The sequence below is a fragment of the Mytilus trossulus genome, chromosome 8, assembly GCF_036588685.1.
Source record: "Mytilus trossulus isolate FHL-02 chromosome 8, PNRI_Mtr1.1.1.hap1, whole genome shotgun sequence".
NCBI classification, from domain to species: domain Eukaryota; kingdom Metazoa; phylum Mollusca; class Bivalvia; order Mytilida; family Mytilidae; genus Mytilus; species Mytilus trossulus.
In genome coordinates, this window is record NC_086380.1 from 58,085,010 (window position 1) to 58,105,638 (window position 20,629).

General features: G+C 33.1%; 1 protein-coding gene across 5 annotated transcripts in view; it reads left to right on the forward strand.

Annotated features, from left to right (window-relative positions):
- LOC134681175 (serine/threonine-protein kinase 36-like) overlaps positions 1 to 20,629 on the forward strand; it is a 49,415-nt gene that overhangs the window by 27,396 nt on the left and 1,390 nt on the right. For all 5 annotated transcript variants that reach the window (XM_063540658.1, XM_063540659.1, XM_063540660.1 and 2 more), the window contains 13 exons: positions 583 to 646; positions 1,317 to 1,427; positions 3,821 to 3,895; positions 4,841 to 5,068; positions 6,002 to 6,105; positions 6,623 to 6,736; positions 7,598 to 7,757; positions 9,246 to 9,384; positions 10,306 to 10,429; positions 16,191 to 16,251; positions 17,763 to 17,892; positions 18,380 to 18,452; positions 19,531 to 19,627. In XM_063540658.1, the coding sequence (XP_063396728.1) occupies positions 583 to 646; positions 1,317 to 1,427; positions 3,821 to 3,895; positions 4,841 to 5,068; positions 6,002 to 6,105; positions 6,623 to 6,736; positions 7,598 to 7,757; positions 9,246 to 9,384; positions 10,306 to 10,429; positions 16,191 to 16,251; positions 17,763 to 17,892; positions 18,380 to 18,452; positions 19,531 to 19,627 (1,480 nt within the window). The remainder of the gene's footprint in view (positions 1 to 582; positions 647 to 1,316; positions 1,428 to 3,820; positions 3,896 to 4,840; positions 5,069 to 6,001; positions 6,106 to 6,622; positions 6,737 to 7,597; positions 7,758 to 9,245; positions 9,385 to 10,305; positions 10,430 to 16,190; positions 16,252 to 17,762; positions 17,893 to 18,379; positions 18,453 to 19,530; positions 19,628 to 20,629) is intronic.

The following is a 20,629-nucleotide window of genomic DNA, read 5'->3' on the forward strand; positions in this document are numbered from 1 at the left end:
CGAGTGGGGCATCTGTGTACTGTGGACATATTCTTGTTATCTTTTATTGGAATTTACTTAAGAATTGAATGCTTCTTTTTGTAAATTTATTGGGGTTTAAAATCCCCATTGCTGCAAGTTTTGTTATCCAAAATCGATTTTACTTATATCCCTATTGGTCAATCAATTTTTCCTAAATTAAGTTAAGAGGGGGGTGTGGGGGTCAGTGAAAAAACTATGTGAATTAAGTTTTTTATCCTTCATTTAACTTTTGATGTCGTTCCTTACTGAAGTTTGCCTCACTTATACACAATGCTTATTATCACAAAATACAGATCAAGTATGAATTTTGATAGCATCACTCTCACTGTTCTAGAATTATGCCCCTTTATAAATGGAAAAATCATAAAATTTTTAGTTGCCATTCTCTAACTTTGCCTCAACTAAATGTTATGAAATTTCTACAGTAGTTTTTTATTTTAAAATTTGTGTATCAGAATGAAGATTATCTTATTGTTAGCAAATTTGGGATGTTGAAATAAAAGGACTTTTAAAGGAAACTGTTATTGTTATAATATATTATATTTGTATTTGTATTTGTAGAATAACAGATGCAGCTAGTGTGATGATCTCAATCTTCCTGGAATCTACAATAGCTAGTCATACAGTAAGTATTTTATACACCATTTATTTATTTATTTTTATGCCCCTTAACAGGCATTACCGTATGTATTTTGGTCTTGTGGGTCTGTTTCGTCATTCGTTTGTTCGTTTTTCTGTTAGTCTGTATTTTCCACTGCAGGTTGAATTTGTCAAAGCTATATAATTTTACTCTTATCCACCATTCTGTCATTCAGTCATTCGGTCTTTTAATCAGCCGGTCTCTTGGTCATTCCGCAATGAACAGTTAACAGTTACACAGACTTTTATAAACGCCTTCACATATTGAGCTGATTTTTAGTATGCAAGACGACTATGATGAGTTAAAGATTGAGTTTATATTAGGTTCCGCTTTCCTGATTTCTGTTGAACATGAGACTTTGAAAATTTGGTGAAAATCACAGTTATATAAGGCTTTCATTCAAATTTCAACTCATAAAAATTGCTGAAAGCTTTTTTGCAAGCGGGGTATTTGTGTCGTTCTGACACATCTAGTTATTTTCTTAAAATGTGCAAAAATTAGGCCTCACAGAGTCTCTGAAATGAAGAACAGTAATGAAAGCATTGTTCCATTGCTTTTTGTATGTTTTTTTGTTGTGAATGTACTGATTTTGTATCATGAATGGATACCCAATATCCATTGTTTAATTATAAACTTTGGATATTTTGTTTTATAGGCCGCTGCAGCTTTGGTATTTAGTCAGATGATATACTGTGGACTGACTGTAGAGGTACAACCTGAGGAGATGCTACAGGCATGTCTGGCTGTGTTTACTGATCTACAACAGGTAAATATAGGGAGAAGTTAGGAGAAATGAAGGGAGAAGTTAGGGGAAATGAAGGGAGAAGTTAGGGGAAATGAAGGGAGAAGTTAGGGGAAATGACGGGACCAGTTAGGGTAAATGAAGGGAGAAGTTAAGGGAAATGAAGGTTACAGTTAGGGGAAATAAAAGGATCAGTTAGGGGAAATGAAGGGACCAGTTAGGGTAAATGAAGGGAGAAGTTAAGGGAAATGAAGGTTACAGTTAGGGGAAATAAAAGGATCAGTTAGGGGAAATGAAGGGACCAGTTAGGGTAAATGAAGGGAGAAGTTAAGGGAAATGAAGGTTACAGTTAGGGGAAATAAAGGGATCAGTTAGAGGAAATGAAGGGACCAGTTAGGGTAAATGAAGGGATCAGTTAAGGGAAATGAAGGTTACAGTTAGGGGAAATAAAAGGATCAGTTAGGGGAAATGAAGGGACCAGTTAGGGTAAATGAAGGGATCAGTTAAGGGAAATGAAGGTTACAGTTAGGGGAAATAAAAGGATCAGTTAGGGGAAATGAAGGGAGAAGTTAGGGGAAATGACGGGACCAGTTAGGGTAAATGAAGGGAGAAGTTAAGGGAAATGAAGGTTACAGTTAGGGGAAATAAAAGGATCAGTTAGGGGAAATGAAGGGACCAGTTAGGGTAAATGAAGGGAGAAGTTAAGGGAAATGAAGGTTACAGTTAGGGGAAATAAAGGGATCAGTTAGGGGAAATGAAGGGACCAGTTAGGGTAAATGAAGGGATCAGTTAAGGGAAATGAAGGTTACAGTTAGGGGAAATAAAGGGATCAGTTAGGGGAAATGAAGGGACCAGTTAGGGTAAATGAAGGGATCAGTTAAGGGAAATGAAGGTTACAGTTAGGGGAAATAAAAGGATCAGTTAGGGGAAATGAAGGGACCAGTTAGGGTAAATGAAGGGAGAAGTTAAGGGAAATGAAGGTTACAGTTAGGGGAAATAAAGGGATCAGTTAGGGGAAATGAAGGGACCAGTTAAAGGAAATGAAGGGGGAAGTTAGGGGAAATGAAAATAAAAATTATTCTGAATTTATAGTACTGTGGATTCATTTAACCTTGTGGTTTTTGCCCAATTCTGAAAAAACTTTGTAATTTGTTAAAATTTTATATTCATGGTTACTAGTACCCATGAAATCCTTGAAAATTGGTTTCCAACAAATAGTAATGAATCCAGAGGGTTTATATTTACAAAGGAGGAGAATGAATTCTGTCATTAAATACACAGTTAATGAATGTTGCAATGTACATGATGTATTAACAAAAAGATAATCTACATACAGGAAGAGGTAAATCAATATTGGAATCCTGGTGCAGTATGATTACTCATTATTACATTCTTGCTTTTCAAGTAGTTATTGTTGCACGCCTCTCTTGGTTTTTTTATGTTTATCTTGAGGGCATGTTTGAATTGCAGCTTCTATCTTTCTTACTTAGTTTTGTTAGATTTCTCCAAAATGATACAGTAAACAAATAGACTTCATCAGTGACAAAACATAAATACATAATCCTTTCTCATCTTTGATGCTTTCTTGCTGATTTGGCAAACAAGATGGAAAATAATTTTGTTGGTTGGTGCCTAAAGCAACTTCAGTGACCTTGGCCTAATCATGACCATATGTTTTTATTGGTATCAGACTCCACCAACATTCAGTCTGAAAACTGACAATGTAAGTCAATTAAGATCAGAGTCAATCACACCTTGCTACCAGCATTGTCCCAACTCACAATCTCAGGGATGACAGGGTAGTGATAACTGTAGATGAACAACTTAGACCACTTAGCAACTGAGCCCCTCTCCTAAATCAAATAGACATCACAACTACAATATTATTTCAGAACTGTCACCTTTTCTTTTAGTGCATGTTGTACACTTTGTTTTCAAAGAAATTGATTAATTTCTCACTGTACTGATAGAAAGACATATATAATTTCATCTTTCTACATGTTTAGTGAAGAATATCATGTTCGTATTGGCTGTTAGCTGTTAAAACAATCTTTACATATAATGTTGTTCACCACATCTTTTACAAGAAAATTTTCTTATGTTTTATGATAAAATCATTAAAACTCAATGTTGAAAATATATAAAAAAAAAAAAGATATTTTTTAATTTTTCCTGTTATATGTTTATAAATTGCCAAAGGAACTGCACCTTTTGCATGCTTGTTTTGCTGCTGTTTTGTAGTGGTTTTCATTTTTGGGGATTTAAATTTAGGATTATTTTGCTTTGCTTTAATATGTAAATTATCAATCAGACTACCTCTTGTATATTTTTTTTATATGGTAATACATTTGGAAATCACTGTTTTGGAAACTGTTAGAGGTTTTTGTTGTCAAAGTTGTTTTATTTTTATTTTTCAGATATGTGTCAGGTGCCCATTTGATTATGGAGTATTAGATGGACTACTATTGTTACTGTGTGAAATGTTGGCACAGGTAAGTTAGTTTGTACTGTAATTAGATGGACTACTTTTGTTACTGTGTGAAATGTTGGCACAGGTAAGTTAGTTTGTACTGTAACAGAGTATTAGATGGACTACTATTGTTACTGTGTGAAATGTTGGCATAGGTAAGTTAGTTTGTACTGTAATAGATTAGTAGATGGACTCCTATTGTTACTGTGTGAAATGTTGGCACAGGTAAGTTAGTTTGTACTGTAATGGAGTATAAGATGGACTACTATTGCTACTGTGTGAAATGTTGGCACAGGTAAGTTAGTTTGTACTGTAATGGAGTATTAGGTGGACTTCTATTGTTACTGTGTGAAATGTTGGCACAGGTAAGTCAGTTTGTACTGTAATCAATTACAAGGTGTGTACAAATGTCTTAAAAGAGTTTTACAAAATAAAGCATGTCTGTGAGTGCAACAATCCTCAGAATGCACATTTATTATGTATAATATTCACTTTTGAAGAAAAAATGTGTTCAGACAGCAAGTAATTTATCCAACGTTTGTCCAAATGTAAAAAAGGTTATCTTTTTGAATTTTGTGTATAAAATTAATTTTAAATAAGTGGCAAAAACGAAATAATATGTAATGAATGGAAATAGGTAAAAGAGGTGCCTGCTGCAAAAGCTAGTACAAATAAACTCTGTATTTGCAAGATGTTAATACTGTTTAAATTAAACAGTGAATTCTTGATATGCAAATGAACTTATATGATTCGTGTTGAAGACTTTATTTTGGCATAGTGGTTTAAAAATTATAACTTGGATGAGAGAGTTGTCTCCTTGGCACTCATACCACATCTTCTATTCTTTTTATAAATGATAAAAACAATATATGATATTTATTGTTGCTCCTGATCAAAGTTCTGATCTATGCAATCTAATGAAAAAAACACAACTTATTACACTTTAATAAACTGAACTATATTCTAGACTGAAGGTCCTGTAGCTCAGATGTACATAGAGACTGGTATATGGGGTACATTATGGCACCGTGTGGCCCAGGCCTTACAGGTCATCAATCTAGAGACCGACACCCCCATACACGATATAGACCAAGATGGGGAGAATGTAGTGGGGTTCAATCCTCCTGATTGGACCCTTGTCTCGCCACAAGGTCTAATGGCTGTTCTTCAGATGGCTGTTACTGTATTTACTAAGGTTGGTAATATAAATCATTATGCTTAGATTAATGAAAAAGGGATAGATGGATTGAATGTTGGTGCTTTTTAGCTCAAGGAGAGAAAAAAGGCTATATCCATGTGTTCAACCTGCAATTAATGGTTTATATAAAATAAACACTCAATTGAAAGGGGATGGAAGAAAATGGGTCCAATATCGATACTTATAAGTTTCTTTAGGGATGGAAAAAAATAAAATTACCATCAATATACATGTAAATGAGAACAATGGATAATAGTAAATTGAAACATTACATCTGATTAATGCCTAGGGAAGCATCTTTGTCTCCAGTACAGGAAGTAGTGGTTTTGATCCCTGCCTTTGTCAAACCAAAGTAGTTTTTAAAAGTGGTACTGTAAACCAACTTATTTTCCGGAGCGATTTATTTTTTCGTGACTTTCCCGAGTAGAAAAATAACACAAATACTTATTGTCACGAATATGTCATACTTGGAACATTCCTTATGGAACTTCAGAAAATGAAATTAAAAAGCCGTGAAGTGGTCTAGGAAGGGTAAAACATGAAATTAAGTATACACGAAAATAAGTTGGTTTACAGTATTTGCTTCTTCTCAGCCTAGCACACAAATTTTGGAGTAAAATAATGTGTACAGGTAGGGTGACATATTTTCTTGTGTACCTAGTGAACAAGCATGCTAAATATCCTACTAAGTATGTACAACTTATATAATGTTGTATATTCAATATTGCAGGTTAATATTCATATCTCAGTAATAGTTAACATGTTCTTGTCCATTTAGACGGGTCCATAGTAAAAAAAAAACACCTCTTGAAGTTTAGTAAACATCAAAATATGCATATTTGATATCATATACTTTAAAAAATCTCTGATGTCAGCTTTGAATTCTAAAGTTAATATTAATATGAGTCTGTTTTATGTATAATTTTACAGGAAACTAACCAGTGTATCCCTAACCTTGCTGTCCCTGATAGTATCATACTGTTAACAATAGTTCATCTGTTACATAAAGACTTTCTATCATCTGTATATAATGGGTAAGTTTATGTAGATCTGTAATGTTGATTACATATAGATACCATCACTGCAACAAGTGTGTTACAATATTTTTCCACTTGAGAGAGTTAAATTTCAATATTTAAAGGGCAGGACTTGCAAAGCTTTTTAAAAAATTAGAATGTAACTGTTGAGAGTGCAGAAATATCGTAATACACGAGTTATAGTGATGGAATCTGTTTCTTTAATGACTTTTATTCTTCCTTTTCAAAAGATTTGCAGAAAGTTGTGTTCTTTATAGTTGTTATTATCAGGACTGATTATTTACTTGACACAAAAAAACAACAAACAGAACAAAACAAAACTTATTTTGAAGAACACAGAACAAATCATACTGTTTAATTCATTTAAAATCCTTTAAAAATGCAAGTTCAAATTTTTGTGTTTACAACTCTGTTGCATTTTACGCAATAAAAAAAAAACTCGTAATAAATTCTGAATTTACAGTATAATATTTGCGGTCACACATTTGTTTAACACATGTATATTTTATTACAGGTTTCACTGTGATGGTCCCCAGTTGACTGCTGACATGATACTAGAGGTCACACAGTTATGTTGTTTTCCATTTGCTGTAGATATTGCAGAGGAGCTGCTTCATCAAGTCCAACAGTCAGTAACTTTTTAATCCTTTTAATATTCCTAAAGTTGTTTTTAGGTTGAAAATTTTTAAATGGTTATTCAATTTCAAAAAGTTTGTTATTTAAAAAAAGAAATGTAAAACAAAAACAATCTGTTTTTTAAAGGACAAAGCAAATTGTTTAAATGACAGGAAACCAGTTCAGATTTTTCTTACCATGTGAAATTTAATGTTTTTGCTGGGCCTAATATTGAAAACTTAATGGAATGATGTGGTATAAACTTAAAAACACAGCAATCCAACTATCACAAATAGACATGAAGAGAACTAGTCTTCATACTTCAACTATGGAAAAGCATCAACATCATAGGACAAGTTTTAAACTCTTCCAAATTTGACAGACAATTTTCTTTATTCATTGACATTATATAAATGTTTTGTTTTATTATTTAGGTGTTTATTTAATGCCAGTCTCCTCCCACGACTGATATTTTGTTTTATTATTTAGGTGTTTATTTAATGCCAGTCTCCTCCCACGACTGATATTTTGTTTTATTATTTAGGTGTTTATTTAATGCCAGTCTCCTCCCACGACTGATATTTTTTTTTATTATTTAGGTGTTTATTTAATGCCAGTCTCCTCCCACGACTGATATTTTGTTTTATTATTTAGGTGTTTATTTAATGCCAGTCTCCTCCCACGACTGATATTTTGTTTTATTATTTAGGTGTTTATTTAATGCCAGTCTCCTCCCACGACTGATATTTTGTTTTATTATTTAGGTGTTTATTTAATGCCAGTCTCCTCGCACGACTGATATTTTGTTTTATTATTTAGGTGTTTATTTAATGCCAGTCTCCTCCCACGACTGATATTTTGTTTTATTATTTAGGTGTTTATTTAATGCCAGTCTCCTCCCACGACTGATATTTTGTTGTACAAAGTATCTGAAGAATGAACAACTTGAAATCCCTATCAATCTGATGTTACGACTGGTTCTCGGCAGTCAGCAGTTCCTCAAACAATTTTGTAAATGTGTCAAAGAGCAGAAGGTAAGAGGTCTTGTTTCTGAATGTAGATTGATATATGGAAAAATTATTAATTTCTATTTGAAAAATAAAATTCATCACATTTTAAGAAAAAAATGTTGTATGCATGTATTTTTAAAGTTTTGGTCAAATTCATAGAACATGAAAGAATATTTGTTACTTACTGTGGATTCATTTATTTTCGTGGGTACCAATTTTCGTGGTTTGAGGAAAACTTACATATTCGTGGATATTTAATTTCGTGGTTTTGGCAAAGTCTACACTTGTTCCTTTACAAAATTTGTATTTTGTTGAACATGTGATTTCGTGGTTCTCCTGTACCCACGAAATCCACGAAAATTGGTAACCAACGAATATTAATGAATCCACAGTATATTTATTAGCATGAAAACAAGAATGGTAAATCCTTTTTCTTGCAAAATTTACTTCAAATTTCTACACACTTGTTTTCTGATCACATGATTTAGTTTTTAGTGTTGACTATCCTTCTGTCTGTCCTTCCCATTTTCTTTTCCACCTTTACTTACGTTTGCCTCATCTAAATTCAATAAAACTCATACACAATGAGAAATTATACACAATGAAACTCATACACAATGAGAAATTATACACAATGAAACTCATACACAATGAAAAATTATACACAATGAAACTCATACACAATGCTATGAACCACAACAAGCAGATTCAGAAATTTGGTATTGAGTCATGTAAAGTTATAGAGTTACGTCCCTTTTAAACTTGGAAAATTGCAAATCCTTAGTAGGGCATTAATATCCTCAGACACATTCACCTTTTATTTTCTACTAATGGACTAATTAAAAATCATAAAAAGGCGGATGGTAACATGTCAAAGACTTTTTCTTGAATACAAAAAAAATATTAAAATTGACAATTTTGCATCAATTGATAGTTTTCTTTATAAAACTTATGTACATATACTTTTTTCTAAAGAAAATTCTTTAATATATTCATATTTAGAAGAAGTTTACTTTATTTTAATTGCTTTCTTTCAGGAAGCAATTCCGCCCACATATTTTCTGTATTCAAAGTGTCCTCAGTGTGACCCATCTTGTAAAAATCCGGTGATCACAATACACATGGATGTCCTTAAAATAAACTATTATCTGAGAATTTACATGTTAAAAGCGTGCTCAATTTGCATGCTTTTTTGTTGATTGTTGACGAACAGGTGACAATCGTTAAACTTAGGCTTCAAAACACGAACTTTAATTACCTGCCATATTTTCACAACACTGACTGATTGAAAAAAAGAATTGACAATTATACAAAATTTACATGAAAAAAATGATAAATTCGTGCATAGAAGACTAAGTTAATGATGTTTGTATGCCTTGGTTCAAGAATTGGAAGAACATTATTTTTCAACGGTCACTCGTTTCTTATGACTTTAAACTGAAGAAATCACAATAACAAATGTACAGAATAATTTCTGAATTTACATTATACAATTGTCGTTTATTTTGGCAGACTGTATCGTTGTTAACCCAGTGTACACAGTCAACTTCCTCAACTGTTGTCAGTGATGTAGTGTCTATCTGTAGCCATCTTGTCAGAATGTCGCCCCAGCATGCTCCATTCGTTAAGTCTGTGTTTCATGGCAGTAAAGGTAAGTTTGAGAGAGGTGTCAGGAATTTAGCATGATTATAAACATGCTAACGTTGCTACCTGACAATTATGCATTATGACGTTACTTATATAGCAATGACTAGACTTTGAATAAACATGATCTATACACAATGCATTTATCTACTTTACACACCATTTTATAGTGTAGTTGTGACCAGGATCTAAACACAACACATTTATCTACTTTACACAACAAGAGGTACATAAAGGGTGTCCTCTGCAGTACAAACAGTTTTAGGTGTATTATTTGTGTCAGCATGTTACATCTGTTATTTCTGTATTCTGTGGTAATACAATTAAGAATTAAAAATAATGATTAATTGAGAAAAGATTTAAAGTAACAATAACAGTTTTGTAAAGATTGTCATGTTTCGAGATATATAGATTCTTACACTGCAACAAGTGTAATACGATATTTCTCCACTCTCGACAGTTAAATTTTATTATTTAAAGCGCGAGGCTTGCAGAGCTCTTTAAATAATGAAATTTAACTGTCGAGAGTGGAGAAATATTGAAATACACGAGTTATAGTGTCGGAATCTGTTTCTCTAATTTTCAAAGATTTTCAAGAACTTGTGCTCTTTATATGCGACGTCATCAGGCATTGTCGCCTTTTTTCATGATGTGACAATAGGAAAACTCAGGAGAAAACAAAACATTTAGACGTCATAATCAAATTTCGACTAATCATTTGCACGAGAACAGATTTTTCACAAGTGAGGAGAAATATTTTTCTCACACCGGTCAGGAAATGTGAAAATAGCACAAAAATTAGAGAAGTTTGTTTTCATTCCACAAATGAAAATTAGATTGAATCAACTAAAGTTGTATGATGATTATGATAATTTTATGAACATTCATCAAAATTTCAAAATTTTTCAAAGCTTTTCATTATTTGTAGGAGATTATGATCCATTATTAAAGTTGATAAAGCATAACTCAGCGACTGTCAGATCTAGAGCCTGCAGTCTGGTGGGGAATCTCATGAAACACAACAGTCACATGTATGGTGTACTTAAACAAAGGTAAGGACACAACAGTCACATGTATGGTGTTCTTAAACAGAGGTAGGGACACAACAGTCACATGTATGGTGTTCTTAAACAGAGGTAGGGACACAACAGTCACATGTATGGTGTTCTTAAACAAAGGTAGAGACACAACAGTCATATGTATGGTGTACTTAAACAAAGGTAGGGACACAACAGTCACATGTATGGTGTTCTTAAACAAAGGTAGGGACACAACAGTCACATGTATGGTGTTCTTAAACAGAGGTAGGGACACAACAGTCACATGTATGATGTTCTTAAACAAAGGTAGGGACACAACAGTCATATGCATGGTGTACTTAAACAAAGGTAGGGACACAACAGTCATATGTATGGTGTACTTAAACAAAGGTAGGGACACAACAGTCACATGTATGGTGTACTTAAACAAAGGTAGGGACACAACAGTCACATGTATGGTGTACTTAAACAAAGGTAGGGACACAACAGTCATATGCATGGTGTACTTAAACAAAGGTAGTCACACAACAGTCATATGTATGGTGTACTTAAACAAAGGTAGGCACACAACAGTCATATGTATGGTGTACTTAAACAAAGGTAGGCACACAACAGTCAAATGTATGCAGGGTTTCCGCTGGCGGTCGCCATTTTCGCAATTTGCGAAAAAATTATAATTATGGCGATTAAAATTCGTCATTGGCGAAAGAAATATATATTACGATTTATTTTCAGCCATCTTGTTTATTTACTTTTTTCGGGTTTCTCTAACTTTACCGATCAGACAATACTCGGAATTCACCTTAAACTCGTTAAGATTTTGACAGAAAATCAATAATCAGCTGATTGCATTCATAGCTATCGACATCAAAGAACTAATTAATAAAGGTGTTGATTGTATGATATGACAAAATGATATGGTTAAATGGCTTCTGTCACATGTCACAAAAGGGATTTATTAACCACTATGCGACGCACGTGTTTGAAGTAAAAATTTTACGCTTCCTTTCCTTCTTTTTATGATAGTCCAGAAAAGAAAATTGTTGTTATGATGAAAAATGTTCAAAAGCAAAAAAGGTCTTTGATTTAAAACTTTATCATTTAATGTTCATATAGGTCATTGATTTGATTTTGTACTTCAAAGTCGTTTCAGTGACACACGTGTTTTAAGAAAACTTTTGATAACTTTTTCGAGCATATAGTTTTACTTATTTACGATGGTCTGGAAAAGAAAATTGTTGTTATGAAGAAGTATATTCAAAAGGTTGGCATGATAGTAAACCTTCAAAGTAATGACTACATTTTACACGAGGGATCATTTCCAAGTGATAAGATGCTTCGTTTTGTTGTAAAAACCACTTCCTATTTAGGAGGGGCTGGAAAAAAGGAAAATTGGAAAAGAAATATAAATTTGTGTTACTTGGCGAAAAAAATAATAAAGTAGCGAAAAATATATTGTTTTGGCGAAAGAGGTGGCGAAAAAAATAATTGACCCAGGGGAAACCCTGTGTATGGTGTACTTAAACAAAAGTAGAGACACAACAGTCACATGTATGGTATACTTAAACAAAGGTAGAGACACAACAGTCATATGTATGGTGTACTAAAACAAAGGTAGAGACACAACAGTCATATGTATGGTGTACTTAAACCAGTGATTTAGCTAGCGCTCGTCACTTTCGTATTTTACGAAAAGGTTTTCGAAATGACGAAAATATTTCATATCAATTTTGTCACTTAAATTTGGAAAGTGTAAAAGTATTTACACATCAAATTACTTGAATTCTACCTGTCTTTATGATTCTGACAAGTTTATGGCCCTCAGTAGTCCAAATAATTATGACGTTTGGCAAGGCTATTTTTATTTTTTTTCTGGGACGCCTTCCTACAACAGTCGTAGGAAGGCGTCCCAGAAAAAAATTAAAATAGCCTTGCCAGACGTCATAATTATTTGGACTAGGCCCTCAGGTAATTAACGTTTACCAAAGGTGTTAAAAGTTGTGATGACAAGTAATCCGCTTATCGCCAATCAGATGGGTCACTAATCCCTTAATTATCATTATAAAACCTCATAAATGACCATCATAATAATCTATTTAAGTTAAATCAGTCAGTCAGCATTTCATTTTAATCATTTCTCACAGTTCAGTCGTATTTTCGTCATTTGAACAAGATTGATAAACTTCCCGGACATTTCAACTTTATTTAAATTTCAATATTTCCCTTAGGATTATAATTTGCAGTTTGCTTGTCGTAGTTTCGTCATTTCAACGTATTTTCGTCATACTTTATATAAATATATTCATCAAAAACTTTCGACAACTTCGATTAAAAAGAATGAACTTTATTCAAAACGTAAATATTGTCACTTGCAAACAGGTGCTTCCTGTTCAATGCATTGCGCATGCGTAAAAGTTCGTAGATGAATCCAGTTTTATTCTAAAATTATTATTCAATTGTCACTTCCCGTTTTCATTTCATTTCGTTTAAAAATCGAAAGTAAACGTGATCTACAGTCTACAGTCATTAGAATTGTCCCATTAAGTATAGATGCAGATCCTTCTATCCAATATTAAAGAAATTGATCCCAAATAGATATTAAAACGTATTTTCAAGGATATAAATGATTGTGAAGTGAAAAAGTAGTTACAAGTTCATTTGTGCAGTGGTTAAAAATAAAGGCACCCAACTTTTGTTGATAAGGGGTGTGCCCTGAAAATAACTGAAGTGAAGTTTTGACCATATTACCAGATCCCTGTTCTTATCTTCATATCTTATCATCACATCAGTCAATTCATTCAATATTGCAAATAACTGCCTACATTAGCAATCCTAAAGTCTTCAAAGATCCTAGACTAGTCCTTGAAGGACTTGGACATATATGTATAGCTAGTTTGATAAACATCCTAGATCCCTTGCTTTATAAAAAAATAAGGCTGATTTTTATCACGCGCAAAAGTGACTAAAGCCCTCAAAATCCTAGCTAAAACCCTGCTTAAACAAAGGTAGGGACACAACAGTCACATGTATGGTGTACTTAAACAAAGGTAGGGACACAACAGTCATATGTATGGTGTACTTAAACAAAGGTAGGGACACAACAGTCATATGCATGGTGTACTTAAACAAAGGTAGGGACACAACAGTCATATGCATGGTGTACTTAAACATAGGTAGGGACACAACAGTCACATGTATGGTGAACTTAAACAAAGTTAGGGACACAACAGTCATATGTATGGTGTACTTAAACAAAGGTAGGGACACAACAGTCATATGTATGGTGTACTTAAACAAAGGTAGGGACACAACAGTCACATGTATGGTGTACTTAAACAAAGGTAGGGACACAACAGTCACATGTATGGTGTACTTAAACAAAGGTAGAGACACAACAGTCATATGTATGGTGTACTTAAACAAAGGTAGGCACACAACAGTCACATGTATGGTGTACTTAAACAAAAGTAGAGACACAACAGTCATATGTATAGTGTACTCAAACAAAGGTAGGGACACAACAGTCATATGTATGGTGTACTTAAACAAAGGTAGAGACACAACAGTTATATGTATGGTGTACTTGAACAAAGGTAGGCACACAACAGTCACATGTATGGTGTACTTACACAGTGGTAGAGACACAACAGTCATATGTATGGTGTACTTAAACAAAGGTAGGGACACAACAGTCACATTTATGGTGTACTTAAACAAAGGTAGGGACACAGCAGTCATATGCATGGTGTACTTAAACAAAGGTAGGCACACAACAGTCACATGTATGGTGTTCTTACACAGTGGTAGAGACACAACAGTCACATGTATGGTGTACTTAAACAAAGGTAGAGACACAACAGTCACATGTATGGTGTACTTAAACAAAGGTAGGGACACAACAGTCATATGCATGGTGTACTTAAACAAAGGTAGGGACACAACAGTCATATGCATGGTGTACTTAAACAAAGGTAGGCACACAACAGTCACATGTATGGTGTACTTACACAGTGGTAGAGACACAACAGTCATATGCATGGTGTACTTAAACAAAGGTAGGGACACAACAGTCACATGTATGGTGTACTTAAACAAAGGTAGAGACACAACAGTCATATGTATGGTGTACTTAAACAAAGGTAGGCACACAACAGTCACATGTATGGTGTACTTAAACAAAGGTAGAGACACAACAGTCATATGTATGGTGTACTTAAACAAAGGTAGGCACACAACAGTCACATGTATGGTGTACTTAAACAAAGGTAGAGACACAACAGTCATATGTATAGTGTACTCAAACAAAGGTAGGGACACAACAGTCATATGTATGGTGTACTTAAACAAAGGTAGAGACACAACAGTCACATGTATGGTGTACTTAAACAAAGGTAGGGACACAACAGTCATATGCATGGTGTACTTAAACAAAGGTAGGGACACAACAGTCATATGCATGGTGTACTTAAACAAAGGTAGGCACACAACAGTCACATGTATGGTGTACTTACACAGTGGTAGAGACACAACAGTCATATGCATGGTGTACTTAAACAAAGGTAGGGACACAACAGTCACATGTATGGTGTACTTAAACAAAGGTAGAGACACAACAGTCATATGTATGGTGTACTTGAACAAAGGTAGGCACACAACAGTCACATGTATGGTGTACTTACACAGTGGTAGAGACACAACAGTCATATGTATGGTGTACTTAAACAAAGGTAGGGACACAACAGTCACATTTATGGTGTACTTAAACAAAGGTAGGGACACAGCAGTCATATGCATGGTGTACTTAAACAAAGGTAGGCACACAACAGTCACATGTATGGTGTTCTTACACAGTGGTAGAGACACAACAGTCACATGTATGGTGTACTTAAACAAAGGTAGAGACACAACAGTCACATGTATGGTGTACTTAAACAAAGGTAGGGACACAACAGTCATATGCATGGTGTACTTAAACAAAGGTAGGGACACAACAGTCATATGCATGGTGTACTTAAACAAAGGTAGGCACACAACAGTCACATGTATGGTGTAATTACACAGTGGTAGAGACACAACAGTCATATGCATGGTGTACTTAAACAAAGGTAGGGACACAACAGTCACATGTATGGTGTACTTAAACAACGGTAGGGACACAACACATGTATGGTGTACTTAAACAAAGGTAAAGACACAACAGTCACATGTATGGTGTACTTTAACAAAGGTAGGGACACAAAAGTCACATGTATGGTGTACTTAATCAAAGGTAGAGACACAGCAGTCACATGTATGGTGTACTTAAACAAAGGTAGGGACACAACAGTCACATGGATGGTGTACTTAAACAAAGGTAGAGACACAACAGTCATATGTATGGTGTACTTAAACAAAGGTAGAGACACAACAGTCACATGTATGGTGTACTTAAACAAAGGTAGGGACACAACAGTCAAATGTTTGGTGTACTTAAACAAAGGTAGAGACACAACAGTCATATGTATGGTGTACTTAAACAAAGGTAGGCACACAACAGTCACATGTATGGTGTACTTAAACAAAGGTAAAGACACAACAGTCATATGTATGGTGTACTTAAACAAAGAAAGGGAAGCATTTACAAAGTAATGAAAAATAGTAATCACATGTACATTGTACACACAAGAAGAAGATAAGACAGTCAAATATGTGAACAAACAAAAGATCAGAAAAACATTACAGTCATAGCTTTAGAAAATACTCATTGAACAATTTTCTTCTTATTTTTAAACAGGGAAAAGTTATTGAATGGTTTAATAGCTGGGTTAAAGGATGAAGATCCAAACGTTAGGAAGGTATAGTAATAACAAATCAGTATAATTTACAGCGGATTCCATTGAGTGTGTAGCCAAAGGTAATATCTTTGGTTAGCTTGCTTGTGAGCTGAACCGTGAAGTCATTGTTAGGTTAGGTAAACTACCCTCCTTTCGAAGTTGCATAATCCAACAGACAGATTGATTTGTTTTCTGTAGGACTAGTCTATTCTTAAGGTAGGATAGTTTACCTAACCTAACAATGACTTCACGGTTCAGCTAACAAGCAAGCTAACCAAAGATATTACCTTTGGCTACACACTCAATGGAATCCGCTGTAACAAAATCTACTCATCACATCAGTATAATTTTGTCAAGGGATTTAAGAGGATTGTAATGGGGGAACCTTCAACACAAATAACGGTAAATATTCTTGCCAAATGACATAACTGTAATTTTTGGTGCAAGACAATAAATAACTTTCTTTTAGACGATAAAAAAATCAACTGATTTTGACAAAACCTGTTATTTTTTCCAAAATTGATGGTAACATAATTATTTGAGACTTCTGATGAATCACGACAATGATATTTTGATAAATCAAGGTAAAATTTCAACCAATTTGACACAAATAGTATCTGAAAAAGACTGTTCACACCTGCAGTAAAGGGCATTACTACCCTCATATAACACAACAATAAAAATATAAAAAATAAAAAAATGATTAGATCATTGCTGCATATAGATTCAACCACTGCATTGAGTGTGATACGATATTTATCCACTCGAGACAAATTTAAAATGTGAGGCTTGCAGAGCATCTTAAATATTTAAAATTTAACTGTCGATAGTGGATAAATATCATATTACATGAGATTTGGTGGTAGAATCTGTTTCTCTAATGATTTTCAAACAGCATGCAGGCAAACTTATTTCTTCTTTTCGACTGATTTACAAAAAGTTTTTCTATGTGACGTCATCAGGCATGGTCGCCTTTTTTCATGCCGTCACAATAGGAAATTCAGAGGAAAACAAGAAATTTGGAAGTCATAATTGGATTTTAGCCAATGAAGTACTGAGATCAAACAAACCACAAGTTGATTAAATTTTTTTATACAATGGGTGCAGATGGGGATAAATTGACGAAGAATTAGAGAAAAAGGAATATTCAATCAAAAGTTATGATGAATTATAAAATGTAAACTATTTTCCTTATTTAAGCATAACTGACCTAGCTGGTTCTTGACTTGGAACCAGAAAGAGACAAGTGGATATGATGGACCTCTATTGCTGATTAGAATTTAAGTGATTTTGAATGCAAATTTTGAATTGACATCTTCAATAAACTTCGTCCAGATACCTATTTTTCTGGACTTGTAAACTTTTTAATTGTGTTTTAACTTTTTTTCTAGGGTTCAAGCTATGCGGTCGTATAAAGCTGGCCCTGCTGAGCATCTGGTTAATAGTGTTTTAACTTTTTTCTAGGGTTCGAGCTAGGCGGTCGTATAAAGGCCCTGCGGAGCATCTGGTTAATTGTTTTAACTTTTTTCTAGGGTTCCAGTTATGCCATAGGTAATGCAGCCTACCACAATGGAGACCTTTATGTAAAGTTAAAACCATGTATACCATTGTTAGTGGAACTTCTGAGAGATCCTGTCTCTAAAACTAAGGCAAATGCTGCTAGTAAGTACTAATAAAGAAGTACTGTTAAATCTTATATTTATATTGTACAGTGAAAGCTGTTATCACCAAACCTCTTCAGGACCGAAGAATATGATTGGTTTAGACTGGTGTTCGGTTTGAATGTGCTTGAAATGTATTAATCTTGTTAAAAATGGTCTTTGGAGGAAATGCAGCTTAGAAAGTTTTTCTGTTCAGTCTGTTTTGTTTGATATGTATTGGAAGAATCAACCATTTTGTCTTTTATTCCTTTAAAATCTAATACGTATGAATTTTTCTACCCTCATGTTGAATTTGCTTTAGGTTATATTGTATTAATTTATATTTTGGGGTAAAATGTACATTTATTTTTGATGTAATTTTATAATGCTATCCAACTTTGAACATTTTGTTTCGTTAGTTCACAGTAAAATGGTATTGATAAGTTTGTCATCACTAACATAAAGAAATAAGATCTACTACACATGTTCCTCATGACTTTGTTTTACAGGTGCTTGTGGCAATTTAGGTGCACACTCTAATGTTCTATGTTTAGAATTAAAGAAACAAAAAATCATTCCTAGGTAAGATATTTATAGTTATACATATTAGATACAAATAGTTATACATCTTAGATACAAATAGTTATACATATTAGATACAAATAGTTATACATCTTAGATACAAATAGTTATACATATTAGATACAAATAGTTATACATATGAGAAACAAATAGTTATACATATTAGATACAAATAGTTATGCATATTAGATACAAATATTTATACATATTACATACAAAAAGTTATACATATTAGATACAAATAGTTATACATATTACATACAAATAGTTATACATATTAGATACACAAAGTTATACATATTAGATACAAATAGTTATACATATTAGATACAAATAGTTATACATATTAGATACAAATAGTTATACATATCACATACAAATAGTTATACATATTAGATACAATTAGTTATACATATTAGATACAAATAGTTATACATATTACATACAAATAGTCATACATATTAGATACAAATAGTTATACATATTAGATACAAATAGTTATACATATAACATACAAATAGTTATACATATTACATACAAATAGTCATAATTATTAGATACAAATAGTTATGCATATTACATACAAACAGTTATACATATTACATACAAATAGTTATGCATATTAGATACAAATAGTTATGCATATAAGTTACAAATAGTTATACATATTAGATACACATAGTTATCAGAAACACATTCCTATACATATATATAAGATGCATATATAGGGCATGTTTTATGACCTTGACTTCCCATAACGGTCTTGCAGGGTGAGTTAACATAGATATACATTTAAAAGACGTATATTTATACATATTAGATACACAGAGCTATACATTTTAGATACACATAGTAATACATATTATTATATACATATTATCTGAAAATATTTTTGGTTGACTTTTGTCATTTCAATTTTGCCCCTTGAGGCTCCACTTTGTGTATACATACTTTCATGTTAAGATATAAAGAAGGTATGGTATGATTGCAAATAATACATCCAATCACCATACACCAAATGATGTTGATGTAAGCAGCTAAAGGTAACCATATGCCATCATTTTCTATTTTATTTTAGGTTATTAGATCTTGCCTGTCATGACCAGAATCAGGGTGTACAAGTTAATGCTATACTTGCTTTACGTACCTTGTCTCAACAAGATGAACTTAAAAAGGTAATATTCATCATATATTATGACATTTCTAAACATAAGTCAGTATTTGCATTTTTTAAAGCATCAATAAAAATATTATAAACCTTCTATGCAGAAATTTGGATTTTTTGTTACTCGAAAAGAGTTATAACTCTATTCAAGGTATTTACAACCAACAAACTGACAAATAGAAATAAGACCATGGGCTATTATATTTGATTCATTTTATCTGCAGTCCATGTCATTCATGTACAATGTCTTTCAAATATAGATAATTGATAAATGTTTTTAACTGCAACCTGGGTAAAAAACAGACCTAGAAGTCACCAGACAATCTTCAACAGTTAACAAGCACCAATTTTAATCTGCCTGATTCTGAGGAATTCCGTAAAATAGACTTCCTTCTAGTTTTGAAAATGCTTTATATAAACAACAAATAAAGAAAGAATGGTGCATTAAACACCAAAGATATACTGTGGATGCACTTATTTTCCATGGATACCAATTTTAGTAGATTAAGGAAAACTTATATTTTTGTGGATATTTGATTTCGTGGTTTTGCCGAAGTTTGCATATATGCCTATAGGAAATTTGTCATTTGTTGAACATTTTGTTTCATGGTTCACCTATACCCAATAAATCTACGAAAATTGGTATCCAACGAATAATAATGAATCCACATTATGTTTATCTCTCAGAAATGTTCCCTGTTCCTTAATGAAATGCAGGGTTAACTTCCTACACCTGGCAAATCAAGAGAATATTTTTTTTCTTATGTAAGGTACAATGATTTGGTGGCATTACAGCTAAACACATAGATGCAAAAATTAGGTATCCATTTGCAAGCTTTATACATCAAATAAAATAACTGGTATGTAATTGTCTCAATTATTTACTGAAGGAATGAAAGTGAAAAGAACAACTTAAACTGGACATTTTCTGTTTCTGTTACAATTGTTATTGCTGTTAAATTGACATCCAGTATAAGAAAATAACACTTATAACCACAAAACTCAAATCAAG